General features: G+C 36.1%; 3 protein-coding genes across 5 annotated transcripts; 2 read left to right on the plus strand and 1 right to left on the minus strand.

The window, feature by feature from the left end:
* Positions 1-33: 33 nt before the first annotated feature.
* rpp30 (ribonuclease P/MRP 30 subunit) lies at positions 34-2738 on the plus strand. 2 transcript variants are annotated; one of them, XM_056771671.1, is made up of 11 exons: positions 35-227; positions 399-454; positions 538-594; positions 687-752; positions 833-901; positions 1018-1107; positions 1281-1397; positions 1475-1504; positions 2012-2049; positions 2137-2216; positions 2442-2738. In XM_056771671.1, exons 1-11 carry the CDS (start codon positions 146-148, stop codon positions 2552-2554), a joined length of 798 nt encoding a protein of 265 aa, XP_056627649.1. In that variant the 5' UTR covers positions 35-145; the 3' UTR covers positions 2555-2738. The 2 variants fall into 2 exon arrangements, with proteins under 2 accessions (XP_056627651.1, XP_056627649.1); XM_056771673.1 differs by lacking the exon at positions 1475-1504 and having other exon boundaries at positions 34-227.
* A 128-nt stretch (positions 2739-2866) lies between these two features.
* ankrd1b (ankyrin repeat domain 1b (cardiac muscle)) lies at positions 2867-6248 on the minus strand. Its single transcript, XM_056771674.1, has 9 exons — positions 6222-6248; positions 5401-5526; positions 5265-5339; positions 5054-5161; positions 4880-4978; positions 4486-4584; positions 4295-4393; positions 4103-4201; positions 2867-3213 (listed from the first exon to the last, which is right to left on the minus strand). The coding sequence occupies exons 1-9, from the start codon at positions 6246-6248 to the stop codon at positions 3127-3129; spliced, it is 819 nt and encodes a 272-aa protein (XP_056627652.1). The 3' UTR covers positions 2867-3126.
* Positions 6249-10788: 4540 nt separating this feature from the next.
* pcgf5b (polycomb group ring finger 5b) lies at positions 10789-23234 on the plus strand. Of its 2 annotated transcripts, none has more exons than XR_008909457.1 (9): positions 10789-10926; positions 11964-12200; positions 13990-14086; positions 14597-14652; positions 14809-14868; positions 16982-17127; positions 17614-17712; positions 17898-18000; positions 21648-23234. XR_008909457.1 is itself a non-coding variant. In XM_056772113.1 (9 exons), the coding sequence occupies exons 2-9, from the start codon at positions 12089-12091 to the stop codon at positions 21693-21695; spliced, it is 708 nt and encodes a 235-aa protein (XP_056628091.1). In that variant the 5' UTR covers positions 10789-10926; positions 11964-12088; the 3' UTR covers positions 21696-23234. The 2 variants fall into 2 exon arrangements, 1 of the variants encoding a protein (XP_056628091.1); XM_056772113.1 differs by having other exon boundaries at positions 17911-18000.
* The last annotated feature ends 2176 nt before the right edge of the window (positions 23235-25410 follow it).

Consider the following 25410-nt stretch of genomic DNA (forward strand, 5'->3'; position numbering starts at 1 on the left):
CCCACAAATAGCCAGTCGTTCACGTTACGCACGCGTCATATTCATGCTTTAGCAGGAGGATGTGTGTACGCATGTGGCTCTCGGTACATGAGTTTAATGAAATTCTGCGATAAAAACTTAACATATCAGCGTTAATGAATTAAAGATGTCTGTGTTTATGGATTTAAACATCATCAGTAGTCACGATAAGAACAAACTCACAAGCATAATAGAAACCGCTGCTCACCGTAAGTTGAAACATTAGCAGATTTTTTTGCAGCAGCAGTGTTGTCTAACGTCAGCGCGTAGCTCATTAATTATCTACATTGTTCATAAATGATTCAGTTTGGTTGTGAAGGCTTACTATTTAAGTTTGATTTATTTCTACGTCTGATGCCGTCAACACGTTTATATTTTAGTTGGATACTCAACAGTGGCAATAAACTATGTTATTGAACCACAAAAGAAGAAACAGGTATGATAGACAATTTTTTTAACAATATGCTCTAAACTTAGAGAAGCTTAACGTGATGATGGCATTCTTTCCAACTATTACAGGAAATTCCTAAACCACAGAGTGTATCAGACATATTTGAGAAATTTCCTATGGTACAGGTAAATTATTTCACTTGTATATTTCCATAATATTATATTTAAATTATGTGGGCTGTTATGTTTAAAAAAATCAAACAATCACTGCTTTATAGGGCAAATCAACACCCATCAAAGTATTAAATCGCTTGACCATTGTGGCATCTGATGCATCTCATTTTGTAAGTGGACCTTACCAACAGCTATGTTACATTTGTTATGCATTTTTCTACACTAAAAATTTGGTACTCTTCTTTTTCAGAGGCCCACAAATGAATACAAACTCTTTGACCTTGTGGCTGTGTACCCTAAGACAGAAAAACTTTTTCACGTAAGTGTTTCCTGTTATTCTGACAAATACATTGATTATTTTCTTTTTCATTTCTGATGACAACAAACTACTGTTAAATAAACATTCATATGTATTTAATCCCCCCTCTGAGCTAGGCAGCCTGCATGACTTTTGATGTTGACATCATCTGCATTGCAGTAGGTGAAAGGCAGCCCTTCCATTTTAAAAGAGCTCCAGTTAACGGGGTGAGTTATGGCATTTTGATCCCGATTTTAAATGCTGTAAGTGATGCGTGTGAAGAATAGTAATAAGATATAAACACTGTGAATGTAATAGAAGATCCCTTTATAGAGGGTGTTTGTAAAAGTAGTTGATGGGTCTCATCATTGTTGTTATATTTCAATGTTGGTCAATGCAGGCGATTGACAGGGGAGTGTTCTTTGACATAAGTTATACAGCAGCCATCAGAGACTCTAGCATGAGGAGATATACCATTGCTAATGCCACCTGCCTTATGGAAGTCTGCAAAGGCAAAGTATGTCATATCTTTTAACAAAGATTAATGAAATATCTTCTGGCTCTAAATATGTAATAAACCACTGCTTTCTACAGAATATCATCATATCCAGTGGAGCTGAGAAGGTAAAAGTCATGATCTATAGGTGACATCATATTTAAAAACGGGCTTTAATACTGTATATTTAGCGAACGTGTGTGCAGGGTTCACACTTTTTCCCTCATGTTTTCAGTTGCCCTGCATATTTGCATTGGACATTCACAAAATATTATAATGTGCCAAAATAAGAATTTATTATTTTTCATTAAATGTAATGACTTGGTTATGAAAGGACTAAATGACAAATATACGGAGATTACACAGCTATCATGTTATTGCATAATCTGATAGATTATACAAACTATTAGTACAATTTACACAAAAACTTAACTATGTTTTGCAGCTAGATAATACGTTTAAATGTGTCACAAGTTTAAGGCATAAAATGTGTAAAAGATGAACTAGTGATGTAGCAGACCATGGTTCAGTAAATGGAACTCTTAAAACGCTGACCCTGGACTAGGGGTCTGTCTTTTTTGTGAGGCCTGCGTGTGGAGTATGACGTGAAATAATCTCTCTTCCTTGTTCTTTAGTCTCTTGAGATGAGAGGGCCATACGACATTGCCAATTTGTATCCTTTTAAAATAAAACTATATTAAGGCTTTAACTGCATTTGTACTGTCAGTGTGTGTGTTATGTTTCTTAATTAAAATTACAGAGGGCTTGTGTTTGGCCTGTCTGAGGGAGACGCGAAAGCTGCAGTTTCTACTAACTGCAGATCTGTCTTGTTGCATGGAGGTAAATGACTTGCAAGAGATGCACTATTTTTTATTTCTCTGGTACGGGCATAAATCTATATAGTGTGGTGTCTGGAGTAAGATCGCTATTGGTTTGCTGTATGTGCATTTAGAATGATGGGTATGAGAGGTGTAGCATTGATCATGCAATATTTCATGTATATTAGATATGGATGGGTTTAAAATTATATGTTTACAGATACTTTACATGCTTCATTTAAAACAGAGACGAGAGCAACTGCATCTGGTGTTGTTTACACCATGAAGAAACCACACACTCTCGAGGAGCAAATAGAGGACAAACCGGCATCTAAAAAGGCCAAAACAGAAACAGCATAGCCAGCAGAGGGCGTTTTTGAATATACATAAGCATTTTTTCATCTAAGATTTTTTTTTCACTTTATTGCAATCATCTTAAAATAGACATATAATAAACATAGGGTAACATTCCTGATTTATCTTGCCAACTTGTAAAATGATTGCAAGCAAAATGTACAGATGAATTAAACAAAATACAAAATTACCCAAGCTTTCCTACATTTTGTAGTAACATGATAATTTATAATACATACATATATAAAAAATACCATCAACATGTCCAAACTTGGTTGTAAGGTAAATGTTATCTCAGCAATGGCTGAGATTTTCAGAAAATCCACTTCATGTGAAAAGTGAAAGCACCTTATTCCATTAGGGTTCTCTGCCTCATATATCATTTAATAAGAAGGGACTATACCATGCTTCATATTTAAACACTCATTTTTTGAAGGTGTGGTCTCACGTAGAGTGCTGTAAAGCACCTTACTGAGATTTAAATAGACAGACAACATAACAATGCAGATGTTTAAGTATAAACCCAGATATTGTTTGTCAATAGGTGTGTTAGACAAACGTTTTCTATGTACAGGCTTCTAGTTTTTCTCATCCTTAATATTGTCAAAGAGGCTTTTAGCTCCATTCTGCCAATCACAAACATAGTCCATAGGTGACTTTCCCTCCTTAAAGAAGACAAAGCAAAGGTATGTAAACAAATAATATGTAAAACAATTTGCCCTGATACAAAACATTGTGAAATATCTAAACTACTAACTTACAAAAAAAACATTTAAAGGGATTGTCCACCCAATATGAAAATTCTGTCATGAATTAAATCTAAAACGAATGAGTTAATCTAAAACCTGTATACATTTCTTTGTTTGGTTGAAAACAGACAAAGATATTTGGAAAAATGTTAGCAACTGAGATTTCTACTGTGCCATTGACTACCATATAAAAAATATAAAAAATATATTTTTCTTTATTCTGTTCAGACATTTTGAAGAATTTTGGGAACAAAACAGTTCTGGGGCAGTTCTTCTAAATATTCTTTCATATATCTTTCTTTATGTTCAGAAGATCAAAGAATCAAGAAAAACGGGCATATAGGGACCAATTCTCACTATTAACTAGTTGCTTATTAGATGCCTAGTTTTAGCATATTGGCTGTTTATTAGTACTTATCAAGCACATATTCAACATGACCATATTCTACTTCCCTAATCCTACCTAAACCTAACAACCTTACTATTAATAATCAACAAATTATTAGTTTACTGCGGCAAAAGTCATAGTTAATGGTTTCTTAATACCGAGACTTGGAACATTAAAAACAGTGTGACCGAAAAACGAATACTATTTTTTTTAACTTAAAGTTGAGTAATTCATGACAACATTTTTGGGTGGAGTATCCCTTTAAGAGGAAATGAATGTTACATAATGCCAGCAGATGGAGCCATGCACAGTTTAAAGATGCATCAGTGAAATCCATTTAGATTGATAAACCTCTGTGACTCTAAATTGTGTAAATAAACATAGCCAACTTCATTATTATTATTCAGAAATACTTACAAAATTTTTGTGTTTCAAGTCGGCCCCGTGCAACAAAAGAAGCTGTATGAATTTGAAGCGGTTCAGTTTCACTGCATCATGTATTGGTGTATCGCCCTCCTGAGACAAAGCAAACCAGAAAAGAAAATATAACCGTTTAAAGCTTGATGTTATACTTTCTTAACTATTAAAAAAAGTAGTGACGTTTCTTACAACGTCTTTTGCGTTTACGTCTGCTCCACAGTGAACGAGATGTTCGGCGCATGCGTAGTTTCCTGTTCTCACAGCCACGTGAAGGGGTGTGCTGCCAAGCTGAGCGTGAGCGTTTCGTGACAGTAACAATATTATCAGCTAAAGTATCAAATTGTTTAAAAAAAAAAAGTATTTAAATTATCGTATTTTACCTTGTCTCTTGCATCCAGCTTTGCGCCATGGTTAAGTAGTGCCTCAAGCACAGGCAAGCTTCCACCACGACAAGCACAGTGAACCTCAGTTGCTTGAAGCTGAACATGAGATAAACACAACCATGACTAAAGTAGAGTAGTTGTTTTTTATGTTATTAGATGTCCAAAGTCAGAAAACATTTTCATGCTTGCATACCTCAAGAAAACCAAAGAAATATTAGAAATGCAGTTGTTTCTTTGTTTGATCTAGCCCTTGTGAGTTATAGGACTATATTCAAAACCTTCAATGTGCACAATGTGTATCCATTTTGTAGGCTGTCATATGGATGCAAATATATGCTGGTTTATATCTATAGAAAAATATGATACAGAAATATGCATAGACGTGCAATACCTTGTCCTTATTTTCAATTGAAGCTCCTGCCTCCAAAAGCACTTTCACAATCTCAACGTTGCCTTGTGAGCAAGCTCGGTGTAGAGCTGTCCGTTTAAACTACAAAGAACAAAGTTACTTATTTTAGTTATTTTTGATATTATGAAATAGAATTGACTTTGGTTCAACTCTCACATTGTCCTCTGCATTTGGATCTGCACCCCTGGCAAGGTAACTCTTGATCATTGGCAGTTTGTTTTCCAGTGCTGCCCTCAGGAAGTCATCCTCATCGACAAAATCATTCTGTGATATGATGAGAGATTATTCTTTCAGGGTTTGCCTTCCTACTAATGATGATTATTTCGAAAACCTATTACCAATGCAGTCACTCTGCTGAGATATTTACCACTATCTCTGGTGCCCTTGTGTTTATTCTTTGACTGTCTTCTGGGACCTGGAGGTCATTATTGTAGTTATCAGTTTACAAAACATTTAAAGATAAAGAGTGACCAAGGTAAATGAAATAACTAATTTAATCTTACATTAAAGCTATTGAGAATAACTTCACTTTCACATTGAAGGTTACTATTTTGTTTCCATTGTCCTGCAGAACTCCTGCCTTCTTCAGCTGGATACTGGTCCTCCTGTTTGTTTCCAATCCCTGTGACCTAATAAAAGCAGAAACGATTTATTTTACTGTCTATGTAACAAACTGACAGTATAAAATAAATGTAAAAAGCGGTGTTATGCATATTTAAGTATGTAAAGGCATTGACAAGCATTAAAATGGCATTTTTTCTCATGTGTTCTACCTTTCCAAATATTTAGCAAAAATAGCTTCAATTTACCAAGTATAAAACCTGACCTGAGATATAAAGTAACATAAGAGATTATAATGGCATAAAAGTCTTAATCCACGATGTGACCATGCCAGGTCACGTTAGTTTACTAATTAAATAAGCTAACTAATTAAAACTAAACAAAATAAGTTTAAGGCACTCATTTATGTAAAAAAATGAAGCTAATGTAAAATATTTATAAAACTAAAAACAAAACTTAACGTGCCTCAAAAAGATCTTCACAGAGATGCCATAGAATATGCATATTCGGAAATAAATATTTCCTTCTTTTTTATAATCTAATGAAAGTTTTTACCCTACAATTATTTTTTGGAGAAACATCAAGTTTCTTTGGATGTTAAAGTTTCTTTCTAGAACCATTCAGCCAAAACATTTGTATTTTATGGCATTGTGAAGCGTGTTTTCTAAGAGTGTATCTTGAAATAAAAGCATCAATTCAAATATTAAATCTTCTGCATGTTAAAAATAAACGTGTTCTTGAAACATCATTTAAAAGTGCATACCAGCTCATCAACCTGTAGGATTCCCATGACTTGATCTCAGTAAAATGTGTATGTTCCAATTCTCCTCAATATTGGTTTATACTCTATGTTAAATCTAAAGCATCTGAGCCAAGCATCACTTATATATGTTGTGGCGACAGACAAACACCAACCCTGATGTTCATCTGCCCCCTCCCACAACTGAGCATGTTTTGATACCACTGGAGTCATGCTCCATGCGTCATTGTGTGTGATTTGATGTCAGGTGCATTTAAGAGGGGGCAAAAATGAACCACTTTGAGGAGTGAAATGCTTTAGACATTGGGTGGAATGCAGCTGTAACTTGAGCGGAACATGAAGCGGTCTTTGAGGTGCCTGCCATAAAGACTCACTAGTACTTATTAGCTGCCATTGCCCCGAAGCCGGGGGGTCCGCCACACCATATCATACACAAAGATCACAGGAAATGTATATGGAGTTACATGATGACACAACATCATAATCAGCGTTGACTGTAATGATGTCTTCGTTTATGATACTATTTTCTTCTCGGATTTCATCACTTTGCTTCTTTTACGAGAGCAAGTTGTTACAGCCTATTTTGAATCGTGCTGGCCGTGAATCACTTGAATCGCAAGTCACAAGGGTAGGCGCCTTGCATGACAGCTGCCATTTTACTGGTGTGACACGTGTCCAATGCCTATAAAACTTAAAAATTAGACTGTTAGCATAAAAAGATTATGTTTGAAATGTAATATTGGTTGCCGATACTGTACATTACACCATGTCTAAGTGAGTGTCACTTTCAAAAGCTTTCTTAAGCTCTGTGGGAGGCTTCCACAGGCATCTTTTTAATAAGCTGAATGGATCACAGCCACAGAGATGCAATAGCACCTAATAATTGTTTGTGGCATCAGCATGGAGAGAAAAAATATTACCAAGAACTGCAGGTCTTCATTGGGTGCCTGCATACCTCAGGTGTTTCACTGTTGCCATTTTATTCAACCCTTCAAGGATGATTCATTGTATTGCAGTATAGGGTTGCCAGGTGCAAGGTTGTCCTGCAGAAATTGAATATTTTTAAACTGTTGCCATGGGTTGTTTTTCATTTCATGGGATAAAGGCAGATAATGTTTGTTAAGTGGTCACTCTTAAGGTAAAATTTAGTTATTTATAAAAAACTAAGAGTATTTATTTCTATTGATCGATTTTCTAGAAGTATGTATTTTTAAGTAAATACGTATTTTTAAGTACAGTAAATCATTTGGGTTCATTTTAAAGATGAAAATCTGGCAACCTTGTGCAATAGTTTCAAGAAATCGTTTGGTCAAGAAATAACATGATGTTCATTTATAGTGGCTGGCTTATTGAACTTGCTTCTATTGAAATACGTATATCAAGACAACATTCCATGATTAAGTTTGACTAGACTTGTTGTTCTTCATTTTCTTTTTATGCCTCATGTGTCGAACAAGTCAATAGAAAATAAGACAGTAGTCCTTGTAATCCTAATTTATGAAATTAACATTGTAAAGATATTTTAGGATCCATTCAAAACAAATGGAATTACAATAAAATGACATAGGTACACAATCATGCAAGTTGTTTTAGATGTAAAAAGTTGGTTCGCTGTTGGCAAATGAGCATTTACACTTAATGAATATTTCAGAAATGCGGTGTGGTCTCACTGTCCAATCACATGACTCCTTTTTATGTCAAAAGCACCCTGACTCAAATGCTTGACCTGTCCCATGTGAATGCTGTAACATGTCTCATCCCATAAATATGAGTTTTTTCGATCTCAGCTATGATGTATATTTGTATATGGTAAAGGTTTAAAGCTTTATAAAACAGATAGGGCAGATAGCTGACAGGCTATATAAGGTTAAACTTGAACTGTCTTGTGTTTTTATGTGTCCTCATTCTCAGAATGTAACGAAAATGCTTGTAAAACATGAGATGTAACTCAACACATTGGCTGAATATCTATCAACCATTTCTAGACTCAATTCCCTGTAACAGCCTACTTGATATGTCCTGTTGTGACCTGGTCAATGCTGTAAGGTTTTTTTAGTTAAGATCACTAATCATGTCTGGTTAGGGTAATTAGGTTAGGTCCAGTAAACTTAAAAAAATATTGTATTAACAATGAGATGAGCAAATTAACCTATTCAGAATTCTCTAAAAGCCCCAATATCTTACAAATAAAATCTGAATATGTAACACAATTTTAGATGTCAGATATTTTACCGGATAAAATGACAAAAAAACTAATTGAAAGACTATAGGTTTTGAAGTGTATGCTGAATAACAATGCTTATAAGCCAGTGTTATAATAAAAATAATATCAGTGATGTAGAGACATTGAGGATAATCAAGCCAATTATAGCTGCCCTGTCTGCACCGTTCTCCCAATGAAAATGTGAGTGTTACATGTACAATCTGTGGTTCGAGTTTTCAGTCAGGTGATTTTCTGATGAATTTATTCACTTTGAGAGTGCTGAACCCATCAGCATGCATCACAGGATACTATGAACAATATTAATTTAGAGAGAGAAATCTAGGTCCAGCACTGATGCTGACACATCTTATGACAGAAAATAAAATAAAATCTTTCATCATAATAAGTGTAACTTGTAAAAATATACACCAATAAATAAATATAGGCCATTACATTAAAGTTAAACATGTTAATTAGTGGCAAGTGCAAAGGATCTTTTGTCAAACAATTAAAAGATCACATAACCTTTGCAGACAGATATCCATCCTTCCCAAAAAGTGCCACTGTTGTCTTATAAACTCTGGGGCTCTTGTCTAACTAATTGTTTATCCTGTGGGATGATAGCAGGGATTAGAAGGCACATAACTGTTTTTTGAGCAGCTACCCTAGTGGATGTATTTATGAGAAAATAGACTTAATTCATTAAGGCTGATTAAGGTTCGTTAAGATGAGAAATTTGAGAGGTCAACTTAAATACAAAGTAATTTAGAATAAAAGTGAAAACTAGGAGATAATAGATCCTGCCTCAATGAGTAATTTGTTTTTTCATTGGATTAATGTCTTCCTTAAACTCAAATCATCCTCTTTGCCGGAGGACAGATCCAAGTCATGCATCTCCATAAAGAAAGCGTGTGACATACCTGAAAAGAGCGTGGAGAAACCATGTGAGCTTGGTAAAATAGTTAAATCAGTTCTAGTGGTTTTTTAACATTGGGTTTTAATGTTCTTGAATAGAACAATGCTATTAGAACAAGCTATAGCTCACAGTTATGCGCCTGCACACTTCATTCTCATCTAGGGCCAAAATACTCCATATTCATTCATAAACCTAATCATTTGAGCTCTCCTTGTTTTTCTTAGACAAGTTTTCAAAATATTTTCACCATTCACATGAACATATTTTTTCTATCTGATGGTTTATAAAAAGTCTGTGAATGGTGTGATCATGGTAACTGATGTGAGTGCACACAGCAGTGGGACAGGAATGTATGGTATGCTTCCTAATGAGGTGAGCCACTGAGATTCAGAACAGCTAGAACTGAATGTTCGCTACATGAACTGGCTTGAAGTAGTTATGTCAGTTTCTTTGAAAGCTTATAAAATGCTAGTTTTACATAATTTCTCACTAATCAGGTTATAAATTAAATATTTAAGAATATTTTATACTACATTGAGGAGATTCTCCCTTCATGTAAAGAGCTTTGAGTGTCCAGAAAAGTGCTACATAAATGTAATGAAGTATATAATATGTCAATAACCTTGATCTGATTATTTGTAATTAGAATCACATTCATTCACACCTTTGCAGTTCCATCATAGGCACAGGTCAAAATCTGTCCCACCCTCCAAATTTGTTTGACCGGCTGGTCTTGACCTAGTCTTAAACTTGATAATGCAAAGACACGAATGATTATGCTTTAACACAAATTAAACCCATGTGTAACTGACAAATAACAATGTATAACAAAACGTCGCTTTTGGTATTTCAGTGTGAATGAGCATTTATAAAGTTGGAGTTTGTTGGATTCGTGTGAAGTAGCCTTGAGGGCACAAAGACACATTTCTTAAATATCTTCTTTTGTATTGCTCAGAACAGAAAAAAGCAAGGGGGATAAATGATCACAGATTTATTTTCCAGTGCTTTAAACTTCATTTTAACTTTATTGGAAGTACGTTTTAGGGGAGTAACCCTCCCCCCAAAAAGCCGTAATAAAAAGGAAATTGTTTTTCATCTATGCACCTGTCTCTGTGTAAATACAACTTTTTGTAGTAGATTACCGGTTAAGATGCAGCTATGCTGCCTTTGGAATGTAGGCTATATCCAGTGCACTCCTGTCTGACTGATAAGTCGCATTTTACTGGCAGGCACTTGTCATACAAAATAGAAAGGTAGCCTATAATGATTTCTGATCCACCCAGCTTGACAGAGACAGCTTATTGATAAACAGGCTCTGTCACTCACGTCTGATAAAGCACCGTTACTGGACAAGTTGGTAATTGAAGGCTGCTCCCCAGTTTGTGTCCAATCAGAGACTATCTGCCACGGAATGAATAAAACAGCAATGCGTAAACAAGAACTGGAAAGTCCTCCGCCCCCTTGAACCAGTTCCGTGTTCCGTGCCGCTACTACAACCATTACGTTTATCAGCCCAAATTCGTGAAGCCCCGCGTTTGTATTGAAAAAATCAATGCGCATCTTCAACATGGACCCGTGATATGAAGAAGGTAAGAGATGGTCGTTACGGTCGCGATGCAGCTGCCTATCGCTTTCAGCTCTCCCGCATCGTAAAGTTTCGGGTGGGATGGGAATGCAGTCGTGTGTCATATATCAAGTTCGTCAGCATGTCTCTGTTGGATACTACTTGTCAGGGTAGTAATGGTTATTTAGTGCGCACTGGTGAGCGATAAAACACGTCTGTCCTTAACAGAAAGTGACACTTGTACAAATGGTTGCAAGTTCAGCTGTTAGTCAGTTTGATATGAGAGCTCGCGATGTTTCTGGCCACTTGCTATTCTTTATGAAGGTAAATAAGGTATTTAGGAGGATGATGACGCTAGAGATGGACAAATTATTTTAATCCGCATTGACAAGTAGATTTGGCCGTTTTGAATTTGAGACATTTTCCTATAGAGGATGACACGATACATACACGACGTACTTACAGTAACGAAGACCAATGGGGACTTTTACAGTACTACTATATGACAAACACGCTGTGTTATTTCTCAACACTTCTACTCCTTCAAATTAAGTCGCAACCAAATCGTCAAACTAATTCAAAGTATGACAATATTCTCTACGGGCCCGGTGCTTTGTTAAAATGACTTTTTGTTACAATACAAAACTATCACACTTTCATTATGTATACTTGCAGTTATAATGCAAGTTATAGTGTGTGAATATTATTTGTCGTCTATTGAATGAGTCGGAGACTTCTGCACTTTCGATTTGAACGCCCGGGGGGCGGGGCTTAACTCGACTGTATCCTGATGCACCTGTAGACAAACAAATCCAAGTTCATTCAGTTTCTCAAATCTCAACCATTACCAATCAACAAAACATACACAAAAACATATGGTGCTCAAAAAAATAATTTAAATAGATGAAAACACATAGTTAATAATACAACTGAACATTAAAATTATTATTTGTGATAGCCTATGTATTGGTATTAATAGCCTACATTTTATTAATAAATTGTATCAACCCTTTTGCTTCAAATGGAAATTATTAAATTCACTTTGACCGGTCTGTATAATAGGCTTGTTCCCATGATGTCATGACAGAAGAGGATGCCAGGGGCCCTTCAGCCAAACATGAGCAGTTAAGCCATTGAATCTTCACTTTATTCTGGCATCATCTGTTTTTCCTTGGAAACTCGTGACAATGACATCACAGAGAAAACACCTTGTGAAGGATTTCAACCATTTCATCACCTGTTATGTCTGTAAAGGATACCTGATTAAGCCCACCACCGTGACAGAGTGCCTGCACACCTGTGAGTATCTAAATTCTCTGTGAACGTTTGATAAAAGCCCTAGCAGTTGTACAGTAAGGTGTTAAACAATGCTTTAATGGACTGCTAAGAACATGCAAGTAGATTTGTTAGGTGGATCTTTTAGGTGTAGTTTTAAATGAGAACTCTGCCTAAAAATGCTAATTCTCCCATGAATTTTTCACCATCAAGTCGTTTGATAAGCATAGGACATCCATTCATCTTCGCAATGCAAATGAAAAAAGGTTTGATGAGGTTCGGGAATTTTCTGACTCCTGCCCATAGACTCTAAAAGCAACTGACTTTCAGAGTGAAAAATGTCAGTTGTGTTGCCGAACCTCATCTTAACTATCTTTTCAGGTCAATTGTGGTCAAAGAGTGGTTAGAGAGTTCGACTTGTAGCCAGTAGGTCGCTGGTTCAAATCTCAGTGCCACCAGGAAATGATTGAAGTGCCTTTGAGTTTGCTCTGCAGTGATAGCTGCCCGCTGCCCACTGCACCTGCTGCTTTGGATAAAAGCGTCTGCCAAATGAATAAATGTAAAATGTAAATGTATTTGCATTCCGAAGCTGAACGGATTTACCAAGCTTGTCGAACGACTCGGGGGTGATTCATTTATGGCGGAATTTTCTTTATTTGGCTGATTTTCCCTGTATTTATAACACAGTGATGATCAATACAGTTAAATTGTGAATTGTTATGGGAACTTTTTTGCTTTGCAAAACACATTTGCAATATGCGATATATACAACTACAAAGGTTTGCTTTTCTGTAGTTTAGAGCATGGCATTTCCAGGGGTTAGAGCATGGTACTGGCCATGCCAAGGCCTTGGTCATGCCAAGGTTTAAGCCCAGGGACAAGATCTTGGCCATGCCAAGGTTTAAGTCCACGGATAAAACTGATGCCGCGGTCAGATTTGACTTTGTGCATGCGAAATCCATTCGAACGGTCCTATGAAAATGGGTGGGAGCGATTCCACAATTTTTTTATTTCTGTACCTAGAGGACGTTTTGATCTTCTATTGGTCTCACGCACTCATGTGACGCGAATTAGCAGGTCAGAGTTCACCAAACTCAAACTTTGCTACGCAGCGAAATGCAAAATATCTTTGGACGGCCTTGCATTTCCGGGGCTTTAGATTTGATGCGTTCAATTCATTAAAAATGCACTAGTCATTTGTTTTAGAAGATTATTTTTTGTTCCACACATTATGACCTGATAGTGTCTTCTGTTATATCAATGTCAAGTGTGTGTTCGTGTTGGCAGTGGCTATATCTGATCGAGCGAGTTCACACCAGCTGTGAGGTGAGGCAGTTTGACAAAGTTTGTGTGTGTCCGTGTGCGTGCACTCAGTGTGTTCAGAGAAATAATGTCAACGCTGTGGTCCTGATAGTGGGATGCGATGGATGTTTGTTAGGTTAGAATACAGAAGCTAATGCTTTATCTACTGTAAATGTCATAAGTAGAGTGTAGACTCGGTTTGTAGTGTTTGGGCATTCTTGCAGATGTTAGGAATTTCAGTGAGCTGCAAAATATATGAGCAGATTAGAGAGGCAGTGAGTTCTGTTTTGGAAGCCATTCAGATGTCCAACTGTTAATAGGTCTTGATCTATTTTTATTTTAGGAACATTTCACCCAAATAGGAAAATTCTCTCACGATTTACGATTTCCATGCAATCCAAGATGTATAAAACCTCTTTTATCAAAAACTGTTGCTTTATCAGATCAGTTAATATTGTTTCTGTCTCTAAATATTTTAAGAATAATCTTTTTCTCTGTCAATTCTTTACAGTTTGTAAAAGCTGTATAGTCCAGCATTTTGAAGACTGCAATGACTGTCCAAAATGTGCTATCCAGGTTCATGAAACAAATCCCCTGGAGATGTTAAGGTAACCACATTGATCCATTAAATCATACTATAACGCCTCAGTAAATGTGAGTGGTCTGGGATCAGATTCAGAAAGAACGTCAAAACAGAAAAGTAAATTAAAAGTCAGTTGATTAAATAATCCTGAAGTGTTAGGCCAATACACACCTTTATGTTTTGTGCATAGTATATCTAAGCGTTTTTTACCCACAGTTGCCTGGCTTCGGGTAGCACACTTGTAGACTGACACTGAATTTAATCCTAGTTGGGCAACATTCCAGGCAACAGCCGGACTGTTTTCTGGAGCCAAAATGTCAGCTGCGAGACCTACCCAGCGCAGTTTTGCCTCTCCAAACCTGTGATACATCTCCACCCCTACACCAGACAGAATGATGATAGCATGATATCAACGAATATAGAGCAGTATCAGTCTGAAACCTGTCAACAGATTATTGATCAGTGTTAAAAGGGAATTCGCATGACTCACATGTTACTGTTTTCTTTCTCATTCTTTTACTGTTTTTCTCCAAAGGTTGGACAACACTTTAGAAGAAATCATATTCAAACTTGTGCCTGGTCTTAGAGAAAGTAAGCGTTAATACAACAAATTGTGTTACAACAAAACAACAAATACATCAAAATTCCTAATCCGTTAATTTACACAAACCTTGTCTGGTGTACAAATACCAAACTCATACATTATTATTATTATTAAATGTTAATATTGGGCTTTTTTCTATTAAGAGGAACAGCAGCAAGAAAAAGAATTCTGGAGAAGAAACAAGTCAAAAGAAAACCTTGAAGGTAAATTTCAATTATGTAGATTTATCTTTTTTTTTCAATATATTTTTTTTTTTTTGGCCATGAGTCATTCTATATCGACCAGCTTATATTGCTTAATCAGCTTTTTTCCCTTTTAGTTAGTTCACCAGACTTCTTTTTGGTCCATATAATGTAATACATATAGCTAATATGAATCTGTGTCTTTGACCTGTCTTTAAATACACGGTCTCTTTTCTTACTTTTCTCCAGTTTAAGTTTAATTCTGTCAAGAAGCAATCATTTTAAATTTACAATATGCAGTTTGGAGTCTATTATCCAAGGTGACATCATCAAGTTTACATTTTAAGTTTTTAACTTAATGCACATTCTTTTGGAATGAAACCCATGAGTTCTTTTTGACCGTTTTTTTTTACTAAGTAGTTAAACGGTATAGTACACCCAAAAATGAATCACCCTAATATAATTTTAAACCTGTATCACTTTCTTTCTTCTGCAGAACAGAAAAGATATTGGTAACCAAACAATGCAAATAGACTTTTGTGCACTGGTTGCATTGCATTGGTATTGTGTCTATACAATAGAATTGTATAAATACCCCTATTTTTTGGTTACCAATCTTCTTCAATATAGATTATCTGCAGAAGAAAAAAAGTAATATTTGAAATGACAAGAGGGGGGATAATCACTTGAAATCTCTGCCTTATTGCTATATTTAATGCACATTGAGTGCGTTTACCTGCACAAAAGAAACAGGTTTTCACATGTTTACATGCATATCAATAAACCGGCTACGCAGAAAACCGTGTTTACAGGAACTTTGAGACTCTCCAGGTTTCTCGCCTGCAGTGACGTCCCCATCAATAGTCCCTCTAGTAATTAAAAATGCAGCGGGAAATCTACCAGAAGCTGTATTTTAATATTTCTTCTCATGTCTGCAGTATCTGCATATGCAACAAAAGTTTTTCATTTTGCCATTTCTACATAAACTTCATGATTCGAGAGCGGATATTCGTGCGTTATTTTACTGTTATTTCCGTTTGAGACTTTTACTATTGTGCTATCAGACATACAGTATGCACATAAACAAAACTGAGAGAAATCCGGTAGAGGTGTTTGCGAAAATCGCGAAATCCGAGTATTGAGTTAAAAACTACCTCTGACAAAAGTTTTTTGCTTAGGGCGTTTATGAGCTTTCCCCGACAAAAGAAAAACTTTTAAGTGTTAGCATGACCATACATGTCATCAGCTTATTAAGCATAATCGGAGTAAGAGTTTGCATGGAAACGCACTCACTGTAAAGTTATGTTTTAGAATTTTTTATATTTTTAAATATTTGTTTTTGCTGTTTTGCCTTTAATAATACAGTTATTGATAGAGGGGAAAGGAAGCAAAGTGAGAAGGGGGTGGCTTCGGGAAAGGACCACGAGATGGGAATCGACGGCCGATCGCCCAATGCGCAACCTTTTTAAGGATCGGATTGCATCATGGCATGATGAAAATCACATATTTCTTTTTGTTTTGGCCATCAGAGGTTAAATAAAAAAAGATAAAGCTACTGTACTGCATGCAGTGCTTGCTTAAGTTAAATGATATCTTACAATGTGGTAGGATGTAGTATACGGAGTTTAAAGCCATGGTGTAGCACAATTTTTCCTAATTTACTGCTCTTGTACTTAATGTATGAACCAGCATGAAAGACATTTCATAATGGTTGGAGTCTCCAAGGCAACTTGTAAGTGTTTGCAGCTGTAAGCCGTTCTTACCCATGAGATAATTAGCACATTCGTAATTTTCCCAATAGCTTCTTACTGAATATGATCTATTTGATATAAAAGAAAAACTGAGGAAAGATGCACATGTTGTTTTTCATTACCATATCTATTCACTGGTTGTCTGAAATGTTTTGCTTTTGTGCGCTACATTGTCCGAAAAGCACATAACATAGCACGTAATTATTTTTTTAGCTGTTTATGCAATTTTCACAGGAAGTTAAATTGATGTCTACATGTTTATATTCCATGCTTTACTTGGTGGCTGCAGATTTTTTGACAAATTTTTAAGGAAGGCATAATCAAACGGTCGTTAACTGTATGAATCAAAATAGTTTGACACAATTTGATTTGTATTATTGCAGAGGGCAGCCCTTTATGTAAGAAAGCAAGACTAGATGAAGAAGAGGATGAAAAAGGTGATGGAGACCACCACAGAAGTGATCCTCAGATAGCCATCTGTCTCGACAGCTTGCGGAACAATGGCCAGATCGGAGAGAGCATTGTTAAGGTCAGCCATCTTGAATTATACATCTCTCCATCTCCTCTCTCAGTGACTATGTCTCCTCCTTCAATTTTTAATTCTGCATTGGTCTTGCCCTCGGTTCCCCTTTAAAGGAAAGCTTAATCCAGAATCATGTTTTCCCTCAAAATCCTTGTCTTTGACATCTATACAACTCATTTATACATACTTCTGTCCTTCCCTTATTCCTTCTTTACTCACTCAGTACTTACACACAATTCCAACAGCTCATAGCTCATTGAACATAAAATATTATATTTAAAATAGAATTTGCCCATATATGAGGAATATGGACTGTTATGGATGTGACTATTCAGAAAGCGACACCTGACTGTGAAAAATATAACTTAAAAAAAAAACATTGAGACCTCACATGGCTATTGACATGCACAAAATATTGACACCTTAGCTATCAGTAATAGTTGTTAGGCAAGTTTAAAACATGTGACAGTATCCATCTTGCTTTATTTTCAGGGGTTAATGAAGAAATTTATTCGCTGCTCAACAAGAGTTACTGTTGGAACGATCAAGAAGTTTCTAAGTCTAAAGTTAAAGCTTCCAAGTTCTTACGAGGTAAAACTTGGATTTCTTGAGTTTATCACAGCAACCAGAGAATGACAAATAACAGCATAATGATACAGTAAAGAATAGATATTGTCTTTATTTTGTCAATATCTTATTAGTCTACTGGTTTCTTTTTTTATTGTATGAGCTTTGCTGAATAGTTTTGGTCTGACAAAATGAAGTTCATTCGACAGTCTCTTTCTGCAGCTAGACGTTCTATGCAATGGTGAGATCATGGGCAAGGACCACACCATGGAGTTCATCTACATGACCCGTTGGAGGCTTCGGGGGGAAAACGTAAGCCATAATAAAACCAGTTTCTCCTGCTCTTTAGTCATGTGTGTAAACTAAAGTCTATCTAAAGTCTTTTCTGCTGGAGTGAGCAGCATAGCAGTACCTTAAAGGCTGCCTAACTGTGTGGATACACAACAACACTGTTGGCTTCCAAAGTATGAGAAGCTGTGCTATATTGTTCATTTAGTCACAGCTAAAGGATTTAGTCAGGTGCAACATAAACCTTTTCAGCTTTGACTATATTCATAACGTACAGTAGCATGGGTTTGAGTCTTAAAGTGAACTTTTACATTTTTATTTAAAATGTTTTAATGTGATATTAGCCATTACATAATATATTTTTGTAACAACTGTTCTTTCATAGACAGTTTTATGGCTTTGCTCTTTATGGTATTGTTACGTTTAAACTCTTTATTCCACAAAAAAGTCAGGTCAGCTCCACTCTCCCCTCATCATCTGAGCAAGATGATGATGATCTGGGTCAAGAGCAAGTTCAGAGTTAATTCTAGCATTATGATTGTCACTTTTACACTGCTGCCATGCCTTTAGAAGCTATGAGGTCAAAGGTTAGGTCATGAATCGCTGTAGTAGTAAAGGGCGAGACAGCTGCACCACCAGCAGGTCCCCATGTTCTTATGCCCTGAGAGTGTCCTCTTGCAGCATACTCTGGGTCCTCACAAGGTTATGTAACATCTCATCAATGTCCCTTGTATAACACCTGAAGGGGGCCACAGGAGAGAAAAAATAATATATTCACTACAAAATACCAAGAGATCTTAGAAAAATACAAAAAAAATTATTGGCAAAAGAAAAATCATTCAAACTATTAACCCTGGGCTCCATGGGCCAGAGGGGACAGCAACGTTAGTGTCAAACAGCCAGGACACGGTAACATCAGAGTTACCTAAACAGCTTCACTGCATTCCCACCAATCCCAGGAAACTCAATTCCATTAGCACCCAGTAAACACACTGTTAGATAATGTCCATTTACACTCAGATCACACCATTAGGCCCACCACCCCTACAGGTGCTCTGTTAATCACTGCCCAGCTCTTCACCTGAACTACTGTGGGAGGCTACCCCCATGGGCTCAGACAAGAGGAAAGATAAGGGAACCCAGGAAGTTAATATAGTTAACCAAAAAAGGAGGGGGAAATAAAGGAATAAAATAAACATAGTCAGTACTCAAACACAAACACCACTAAATACAATTCATCACAAAACTGGCTAGGGAAAATATACATTCAAAGCATGGAGCAATGTTAGCTTTACATGCACTGTGAAGAAAAAAGAGAACAGAAACTAGCATCTAACGATCATTATCCAATCCTTCAACAATGAATGACATCATGAATAACAGTCCCATTCAACTAAACAAAAAAAACTAAACATCATTTTTACCTGGCACAGCCAGTGAAAAACCCGGTTGTCCAAAGCTTAAGTAACCCAAATTCTGTTTACACAAATATAAATCCCTTTAAACCGATTAAAGACAACCAAACAAAACAAAAACGAAATAATTTTTAGCAAAGAGTAACCCAACCAACCTCAATTATGGGGACCAAACATATATACGTGGGCAATGGCCTTCTAATCCAAATACACAAATCTGAAACCACCCATAAAATATACACAGACACTGTTATCAACTACATACTTGTATGGCGTCCTAAACCAAACTCACTCTAATCCACACCATCCTTGGTAGTGCTAATAAATACATATATAAACGCAGCCACCCACGCACGCACACCAACACAATACATCAAACCCTGTTGAGGTGGATTTAAACAAGGGAAAACAAGCAGAAACACATTGAAATACAAAATGACCTTTAATTCACAAAAAGCATTCACCAGGACTTCCGCGGCGCTACACACAGAGCGCCTGCCAAATGCTAACAGGACCCAAGCTGCCCATCCTTTCGCCTGTCCTTTAAATCATCGTGCCTTAATTTCCGTTTAATGACGGGGTTGAGACTAACCTTAAATTCCCCCCGCTTATTTTTCTGCCTACCTCGCTACACTTGTTTGGCCTGCCCATACTGTATGCTCACGGCTTAACAACATAACTATATAACTATATGATTTGAAGCAATTTAGAACATAATTATATAGTTATATATTATAAACAGTTATTACAGAGCTCTCTGACGTATTTCATGCATTCTGACGTCTTTTCACTGTTAAATGTGCTGGCTTAACATAGTCAAAATATTTGTTGGACGTATGACGTTGTATTTCTGTGCTTGACACACTCCCCAACCATTTCAACTTGTTTTGGAAAGTTTTTTATAAGTCTGGATCCCTGTTTTGTAACAGGGATACTAGTCCTTTTATTGGGCAATTCTCCCGGGAAAGCACGGTAAGGCGAAGGAAATAGCCCGCCCACGCGTCAGCCAACGAGTTAAAGGAAGACCCGCTTATCAAGATTAGCTGTGCTACGTCAAGATTGGCTGCTCTTTGGGCCTGCAGCTGGTTTCTTTTGCGATAGTGAGAAGTTGAGGTGTGTTTCTTAGTTCACTGCATTTCAGTGATGGATATATATATAAATGGTAGATAATATATGTTTTAAAAACATGCCGGACATGAACTGCACCATTTTTTGAGCCTACACATGAAAGCGCGTGTTGGAACTAAAATGGCGGTAACTCATGAATTCTTTGCAATACAGACTTACGGTTGGTCTCGTTTGAAAAATGAAAAGTAGCTGATTATTGCAAAAACAAAAAAAACACACACACACAAAAACAAAATTTAAGGTATGTTGTTAAAAAAATAAATAAAAAAAGTTCATGTTGTTCTTTGATTACGAAGTACAAAAAATCTAAGCACACTCTTTATATAAAGGAATCAATTACTCCCCCTACATAAATTATTTAAAAAAACACCAAAGAAATTTATTCTAGAGTCTTAGACCTTTCCAATGATATATAGTTTGTCATGATGCGATTAGAAATTACATGCACAATATTGACGCAAACATAGGTGTCCCGTATACGGATCGTGTGACAGTTAACAGGCTACGTATTAATAATTTATCATTTAAACCAAACAATTAATCTATCTTTTTATTTATCCTTTGAAGTATGCCCCGCCAACTTTTTACCGGCATCACCACAAAAAAGTAAAAAAAATTAGACATTTGTACATAAATAGTTTTTGAGCTGCGTAACCTTAATAAAGTTCGATCATACGACTCCAGCTTTATCCCCACCAATGTAGAAAATTACGCCCCTGACCTTCTGCTTCACAAATAGTTTTCTGACAAGCTTCCGAGTTTATGATAGATAGGTTAAAAAGAATTCATTCTGGAATAGAATGACACAGAACTGGATCAAGCGCCTCATACCACATCTCCCTGATACAGTAGAGAATCTGATACTGTAAGGCAAAATATGCTGTATAGAGTGTTCTTGTGAGGGTTTGTGTCTTGAATGTTGGTGCTGCTGACTGCATTTTTTTGGACACTGGTAGATGTCTTAATATTTGTTTTAAACAAGAGAAAATTGCTCTCTTCAACAGATTAAACATTACTTATTGTGGTCAATAACATAATTTTCCTATTTAATGTATGTGCTTTTATTGCCTACATGCTGACGTTAAAAAACATGTTTAAATTTACAATCTGCACTGTTATTTTCTCCAGATTTACCCAATGGTGCTTGAATATCGACCACGCATTGACTTTGGCTAGGTTGAAAAATCCTGCAACAATTTCATCCCATTGACAGACAGCGAATCGAATGGATGTGTCCAGTTTGGAACATTTACTTTTCTTTGTAAAGTTTGTACAGTTTGTCATCTTTTTTTAAAACTTTTATCCTAACTCTCAGCCGCAGAGACAGATACTATAAATGTCTTATGGCTCATTGCATATGTAAGAAAAGTAACTTATGTCTTTATCATGTTGTGTTTGACTTACCAGAGTGACATGACAGTCATGTTTAAGGGCCGTTACAGGATATGATGGTTTCTCAGTTTTGCAATGCTACAAGCTATAAAACATTAACTAAATGCGGCAGTGCCTTTAAAACTGATGTTTTTTAATACATATAAAAAAGATGTGCAAAGGTGCAGAGGGCAAATCTTTACAGCTTCTCTTTGACAGGATAAGAATTTTAGGATAGAATAGGAATGTTTTAGTCATGCTGAGATCTCAACAATACTATAAAAGCATTAAGTGGTTCAACATGGGTTCTGGGCTGGGTTTAAAATTCAGCCTGTTTTTGCCCTTAGGGTTTATTTAAGGCCATATCTCTGTGCTTACACAAATGCCTTTTTTATTTAATTGATTTTGGTGACTTTTCTCCGTTTGTGCCTCTTTTTAAGAAATTAAAGTACATAGGTGAACTCAGTTTAGCTCATTAATTAGAATGTCATTTTTCTCTTTTTCATATAATAGTATAATGTTGAAATTAAATTAAGGTTTTAATGAGTCTTGTGTGCCTGCAGCCTGTTAAAATTAACCCTAAATCGTGTGGTTTTAAGAAAACCATATAATTGAGTGTCAAATTAAATGAAATTAAATATTTAATTAAATGGAAAAAAAATAGAAATATGGGATTTGGTTGTATACATACAAGTGGATTCTTATTAGTGGCATATTACACCAAAGACAACCCATCACACCAGGACATATGCTAAAAATGGTTTGCCCAGCTTTACAGCTACAATAATCACAAATCAGAGGCCATTTGGTGAAAATAAAGCTTGACTTTTTGTACAAAGAACAAAACTACCTAATCTCTCAAACAGTGTGCAAACAATAATAATCAGGGGCATATTTGTTATTTTTTTGTGCAAATGTTCCAGAATTATTTTACAGACTTTTCTGTAAATTTAGAATTTTAAAACAATTTGACAGAAGCCTATACATTTATTCTTAAGCAACCGTTATGTTATGCTTTTTATTTTAAATATATATTTTGCCGAAAGCTAATCTCGTTAGAGATTAAAATGTTGTTTTGTTGTGTAATAAAACATGTTTAGAATAGACCTTGGAATGTGTTTGTGCTGCAATGATCAACATGTATTTTTGTAAGATGTCCTTGTAGATAAAGGAAATGTATGTTGAATGTGTAATAAACATTAAATGCTGCTTAGAACATTCTATTTTTCAATGTAAGGTGCTGAGGTAATTTATGTAGATTAGATTTGTTTATATAACACCTGCCAGTTACTGTATTTGTGTGTTTTTGTTCAGAAGAAAAATACATTTAATATTGGTAAATAACTCTGTGCCTTTTTGATTTCATTGTTTCCTTGTGGTATTTCAAAATCAACAGAGACAAACAGTATCCATTATTTGTATCATTTGAGATATTTTTATTAATGCCACTAGCATCACCAAACACAATGGGGCAATTCCGGCGTTGATGTGACATTTTCTGTCAAAACCTGAAATAAAAAATTCTCTGAGAATGTATTTATTACCAATATATTAAATCATCTGTTTATATTCACAAAAGGATGCAGATTTTTGAGAGACAAATACTTTGTAGGATTTCGGTGAATGAAAGTGTGTAAACCAGAAGCAATTATACCCAACAAATGGAGAAGGTCTTTATAGACAGCAGAAGAAAGCATTTACATTGAAAAGAAGACAAACTACAGCTTTACGCTCTCTCTCCCTTCTGAAAATGATCTTGTTGCACTGCGGCTGCGGTGTGTGGAGCTCTGGGTGCGGCGACACTGCCTCATATTTTCTCTGTGATTTCATCTTCGGTTCATCTGCCAAGGATGGAATTTCTTCTCTGCTAAAATCCATCGACTTTTTATGTGAATCAGCTTTCACTGCTTTTGGTGAGGAGAACACGCTGCAAAATGATCACCTTAAAATAAGACAGCTCTTAGACACGCACACACATAATTATTTTGAAGGTTAATAAGATATTGTAATCATTGAGTTGTGTGTTTGTGTGTGTGCGCATCACTGCTCTGCTTCTAGTAAGATCGTACTGAATCTGATCCAATCCGTTTGCTGTTAGTAAAATCTTCTGAATGTTGCACTGCTCTTATGAAAGTCGGTTCCTCTTTTTCAAATAGCCTGGTGACCCCAGCTCTGGATTTCCACTCTCTGCTTTAGCCAAGCAGTCAGATTTTCCAGAAGCACTTCTGTATAGCCTCTGGTGTAGGACAGCGTATGCATTTTCTCATATGTGCCAAATGCATTGAGTGTCTGGCTAATAGAGAATTACCGTAACCTTTGTCTTTATTTTTTGTTCCTTCTCAAAAAATGCACATTTTAAGGCACGAATAAAGGATTCCAGACTACATAATTTGAGGGTAAACCCCACATCATGTACTCTGCAGGCCGTTTGCCATCTCAATTTGATCTCATTAGTATCTTTGTTTGTTCAGCTGTAAGCATTTATATGTCTACGTTGGCTCGCCAGATGTTTAACCAAACATTTGTGTCACACTTTCAACTAAAGCCCTTTTCACAGTTTCACTCCATTGAATAAACAGTTGGGAAAAGTTTCAATTTGAGACTGTTCTGTAAAAAAACTGACCGTACACTCAGAGCTGAAGATAATTCTCAGTACAGGGATCAGTGTTAGGACCGTAACTGTCAGTTTTTTATTATATACATAAATACTATATGTGCTAAGTTAAGTTTCTGCCACTTTAACATTCAGGGTGATGAAGACGAGAAAGTCTCTGCACCAAGTTTCTGGCATATGGTTACAGAAGTCATATTGATTCTGACAGTCATCAGTGGTTTTGTTTAATTCAGGGGATTTCCAAATGTAGGTATGGAGACTCCCAGGAGACCACAAGGGGGTGCTAGTGTATGTTGTAGTATTGGGTAGAAATAACATCTGTTGACTTTCTACAGGGTTAATATGTTCAAGATAATATTTTAGCATTTTTTTCTCAAATATAGTATAATATAACATGATGTTAATGAAGTGGTTTTCAGAAAAGGAAATAGTAATATTTACAAATGACAAGCCTCAAGGGACAAAAAATCAATGAGGGTGTTTGTTGTCTGTAATCTAAATAACCTTCACAGAATTGGCAGAGTTTTTTGGTTGGGCGCCGGGCTGTGAGACTCAAATAACTTTCTTATTTGTCATGAAATAGGGATTCTGGTCAAATGTCAGTGGACTTTAAGAGGTACAGCACCACATAATTATTGTTGTGCTGCAGGGGAGCAGATGACCAGACAAGTTGTATTGACATTTTGTACTCGTCTTTCATTTCAGCTTTAGATGCAAAAAAACTGCACATATGAATACCAGCAGGAGAATCATCATGCATTTTGCAGTGTTCAGCATTGTAAACACGCCTCTGTCTAAACACAAATATTTTATTGATATGGTGCAGTTCTTTGCAGACTTCTATCATTTACTTGTAGACAGTAAAAGTCAACTGTTTAAATGATTCTAATCCCAATTTTAACTCCA

The sequence above is a fragment of the Triplophysa dalaica genome, chromosome 17 (genome assembly GCF_015846415.1).
Source record: "Triplophysa dalaica isolate WHDGS20190420 chromosome 17, ASM1584641v1, whole genome shotgun sequence".
Lineage (NCBI taxonomy): Eukaryota > Metazoa > Chordata > Actinopteri > Cypriniformes > Nemacheilidae > Triplophysa > Triplophysa dalaica.